At 40.1% G+C, this 4,389-nt stretch overlaps 2 protein-coding genes across 5 annotated transcripts in view; one reads left to right on the top strand and one right to left on the bottom strand.

Moving 5' to 3' along the window:
- Positions 1-2,163, top strand: part of znf185 (zinc finger protein 185 with LIM domain) — a 19,975-nt gene extending 17,812 nt beyond the window's left edge. The window contains exons 35-39 of the mRNA XM_020614635.1: positions 77-148; positions 249-299; positions 405-470; positions 1,078-1,183; positions 1,882-2,163. Of these exons, the coding sequence (XP_020470291.1) occupies positions 77-148; positions 249-299; positions 405-470; positions 1,078-1,183; positions 1,882-1,983 (397 nt within the window). The 3' untranslated portion in view covers positions 1,984-2,163. The remainder of the gene's footprint in view (positions 1-76; positions 149-248; positions 300-404; positions 471-1,077; positions 1,184-1,881) is intronic.
- fut11 (fucosyltransferase 11 (alpha (1,3) fucosyltransferase)) overlaps positions 1,165-4,389 on the bottom strand; it is a 7,944-nt gene continuing 4,719 nt past the window's right edge. The window contains exons 4-6 of one of the 4 annotated variants that reach the window (XR_002276092.1): positions 3,523-4,145; positions 2,761-3,373; positions 1,165-1,215 (exon numbers count right to left, since the gene is read on the bottom strand). Coding sequence is in view for 1 of the 4 variants with exons in the window: in XM_020614649.1 (XP_020470305.1) it covers positions 3,223-3,373; positions 3,523-4,145 (774 nt within the window). In the remaining 3 variants the exon portion in view is untranslated. Of the gene's footprint in view, positions 1,279-2,279; positions 3,374-3,522; positions 4,146-4,389 lie in introns of those variants that run through there. The other 3 variants (XR_002276093.1, XR_002276091.1, XM_020614649.1) reach the window with 3 other exon arrangements.

The raw sequence follows: 4,389 nt of genomic DNA, 5'->3' as shown, positions 1-4,389 counted from the left end.
CCTTTACCTGTCTCTGCTCAAGGGGGGTTGTGTATGAAAGATGAGACTAACACTGCTGTGCTCTCCCTCTCTCCAGTTATGAAACTTATTCCAGGACTGCGAGAGAAGACAACTGGCGTGTTGAACCAAAAGAACCTGAGACCAAAAGGTGCATGGCTTTACAAACCAGACATTTATATAAAAGTGACAATTATCTATCTGAGCACTGGATATTTACTCTCTCTTTCCGTTACCTGTCTCTGCTCAAGGGGGGTTGTGTATGTGAAGGAGTATGTCAATACAACAGGCACATTTGATAGGTAGGACTACATCATTTACACAATCAACAAACAATATTGATAAAAAAAACAACTGCCAAATAAATACTACTATAATGATGATTTACTTATTTCTCATTTCCACAGTGGGTTAGATTATGTGACATCAAGCTCTGCCAGATCCTCCTACAGCAGCCCCTCTACTTACTCCAGGTAATAACACAATCTCTACACCTGCGTTAAACCCATTTTAACGTTACATTTCAATTCATTTCAGTGCTTATACTGCATCTGACACTGCAATCCTCAAAGGTCTTAATCTTTGAGCAATTAAAAAAACACTTCCCACACCTTGAGTTTACTTTAACTGCTTCCAGTCCATAGACTTCAGGTGACACTTGAGCTGGTATCTTCCTTCAGTTTCTGGACTTTAAACAAAACTTTCAGGAATTCCATTTAAACTGACTAATCCAGCTGAGTGACAGTTCAACTCCTTTCAAGGTTTTTGTTTCAAGAAAAAAAAAAGCTACAGTTCACTCAGTGCCTTAATTTGGTGCTCACACTTCCATTGAAGCTTGACCCTCTCTTAGCACTTCTTAGCACTGCCAGTTAGACTACTGCCACTTCTACTATTTCCAGTCTTCCTATTTCAACAGTTTTCAGTATTTGTATTGCAACTAAAATACTTTCTCCCACTGCCTTGTTATTTCCAAAACTAGATGTGTGTAAGCAATAGGGCAGAAATTCTGCCAAGCCTATTCATTAGAAGCTTAAGCGGGAGCAAAATTGTCTCAATTGTTCTCTCCCCCCACCGCCACAGTGGCTCGCTGACATCCAGTTGTACGTACTGTGGACAACAGGTGGGCAGTGATGACAAGATCACCATTGAACATCTCAATATTAACTGCCACTCTTCGTGCTTCAAGGTAATTCATCTTTTTGCTCGGGTACAGTTCTGCTGGAGATACAATGTGCCATTTATTAGCCTTAGATGTATTCACAGGTCCTTGAAGGGACTGACCTGGAAAAGAAAATTAAGCATTTGTTCACTTTAAAAAGAATGAATTTTTTTTGTATACATGTTTATCCATTTTTTTGCCAAGAGTAGGACAAGATGCTTGATATAACCTTAGCTCTGCATAAAGACTATAATAGGGAGAAACTCTCCAAAGTTCACCCACCAACAACTCTGAAGCTTAATTAAAAGCCTAAACATATTATATCTCATTTGTGTCAGATTGTTTCTAAGCCAGATAGTGACTAACCCTGGTCAAGAAATAGCCTGACATATAACCTTTTGAAAAACACAAGATATGTTTTACCAGTTCTTTATGCTAAGCTAGGTTAACTGGCTGTGGTTCATATTTGACTGATACAAGAATGGTCTTCTTACTTAACTCTCGGTGAGGCAGCCAATGAGCCATGTTTCCCAAACTACTGAACAATTCATTTAACATCTATAAGAACTTCAAATACAAGCAGTTATTGTGTTTTCAAAGCTACAAAAGTTTTCAAATGTGTGTATTATGGAGCAAAACAATTATATAATTTCAAAGCTAAAGACACTGCTTTCCACTGTATTTTCTCAGAATTACAAATTCTAATAAGGGTCTCATTTTTCCAGTGTGGTGTGTGTAGAAAGCCTATGGGAGACCTCCTCTCCAGTATGTTCCTACATGGTGGGAAAGTCCACTGCGAGAGCTGCTACTCCAAAGCCCTCGACTGATTATGGAAGCTCCTCACCAGCCTCTTATCCTCATCCTGTTCCCTTCATGTTCATTTGCATATAAAGTGAGAACTGCTCTTTCACAAAGCTTTGACTCTGTTTGGTTTGAACTTAGGAATGTGGCGGTTTGGGGAGATCAAAGAGGTCGTTACACTGAACAATAAAGTTACTTAAAATTGATTCCTTGTTAAATTCCTCAAATATGCTATACAAGTTTTTTATGGTGTTGAAAGCTACATCTGCCTATGAAGGAAATGATTACTTTATGTGCTATACATATAACTGAACTGACTAAAAGTGGCAAATGGGGTACTAATTGTAATTTATCAACAGTTATGGAAGAAAATGAATGTTACAAAGTGTTTACTACTTTTGTTCTTGATACAAACTAGTGTGTTCACATACATGATGCTTTGTTAACAAAATAAAATGATTTTTATGATCCTGGTATGAAAGTGATACAAAGGTAGTGCACCAGTAGACACAGAAGACCGTCCCAAGCAGTTACATGTTTAAAAAACTGGGATTAAAGAATTATTGTACATAAAGATGATCTTGGCATCCTGGAACAGAAAACAAGTGTAGCTGTATTATACAGTATCTAGTACAGTAATGACGTGCTGTTCCTGAGAGCTAGTTTTCATTTGGAGAGGTGATTTCCCACTTGTGCTTAACTTTTAAATCTGATGTTCTCCACTTCTTGGTGAAATAACATTTTCCTTGCATAGTGACTTAAAAGCTGTGTACAGAAATGTAACTATAATAACCATCACCTACCTGCTGGGTAACTTTAAAGAAGCTAATGCAGTTCATTAGCTACTGTCTTTACACTCGGTTAGACGCAGCTCCTGGGGTACAGAGGGCAGGATTCTGGCTCTGCCCCAGTCCAATGAAACTGTGCCTCCTGTGAGTACATGCCTTTCTGGAACAACTGCACTGCATGTAGTTAATGTTAACATTTCAAGGAGGAAAATGGGTAATGATGGGATCTCAGCCATAAAACAATGTGAAAATATTAGCACAGAGCAGTCTAAAACATCTTCCCATTACTGCATTTGGGATAAAGAACAAATAAAAAGTATCACATCAGCTTAGTACAATGTCTATAGATAGGAGTTTTGACTCAGGTGCATAAATGAGTCATTTCTGCTTCATTCCCTCATTTAAACAGAGGGGGTAATATGGGACACCCCTGTAATTCTGGATGTGCTCCATCCTCTGTTTGTTTCGAGGCCTGTGTCAGTGTTTTCCTCTGGCTCGGCTCATGGCTATAGTTTGGATGTGCTTCCACAGCAGGGAAGGGTCTGACTCGTTATGTCTTATCAGAGACTCCAGCCCCTCTGCTTGGTCCAGGCTCTGCCAGTAATCCTGAGGCCATATTTGTAACCATCTGTGAACAGATATACAGATTACAGAGGATATTTTAATGAGACAATTAAAACACTTTTCCTTGTCCCTCGGGACACTGTTATTCACATTAAAGTACAGAAGTAGAAGGTGTTCACACTTGGCACAGTGAATAATTTAAAACAAACTTACCCATCATCTGCAGGTAGGTCTTGCACATCTCCGTACCCTGGGCTGGGCAGGGGGCATCCCATGTGAGAGTTATCGGCCATTTGAGGCTGAGGAGGTTGGTTTTTCTTGGGGGCTTTCCTAAATGCTCGTTCTGCTGCTAATCGCGCATTCTCCTGATCACACACATAACATTCAAACCCATTCAAGTAGTTAGGTTTACTCATGTCATTAACCCCCCACTCACGAGTCTCTAGAGCCTCCAGCAAGAGTGAATTCGTAATGTGTCTGGGGTTCTTGAACTCTAAATATTTGACATATTCTTCATCATTCTCATCAAGATGTTTGAGGAAGTCAGCAAGAGCTTTTGGCGAGGGGAAGTTATTTATGATGACTGCAGAATGGTTGTTGGGCATCCAGTCTGCCACCACGGAGGAGCCTCGATAGACAGGCACACAGCCCTGATGGAGAGGCCGCCACAGCTTCTCCGTCATATAATCTGGACAAAGGCCATTCTCTAATGCCAGGTGGAACTTGTAGCGTGTAACAAAATTCATGAACCCGGGTTCCTCGCCGGTAGCAGTGGCTGTGTCCTCCAAATGTTCAGGTATTGGTTTATTGTTCAAGCATTTCCCATAAGAATCCACCTAGAGAAACGTGTGAGAAGGGAGAAACATGGAGTCGTAGTTAGGAAACACATGGAAAGTGATTATTTATGTGACACTGGCAGATTCTTAATGGTCAACATCTTTCATAAAAGCTTGATTAAGAATTTCTAACTGAACTCTAACCTATCATTACCTCATGGGACTTCACAAACATCACACTGTGGGTTATGCTTACATTTACAGTGGTGTTACCGCAGTTGCATGGACAAAGATTAATTATGTA

The sequence above is a fragment of the Monopterus albus genome, unplaced genomic scaffold, assembly GCF_001952655.1.
Source record: "Monopterus albus unplaced genomic scaffold, M_albus_1.0 scaffold148.1, whole genome shotgun sequence".
NCBI lineage: Eukaryota > Metazoa > Chordata > Actinopteri > Synbranchiformes > Synbranchidae > Monopterus > Monopterus albus.
Note: the sequence above shows the minus strand (reverse complement) of the source record. Positions and strands in the feature narration are given on the sequence as shown.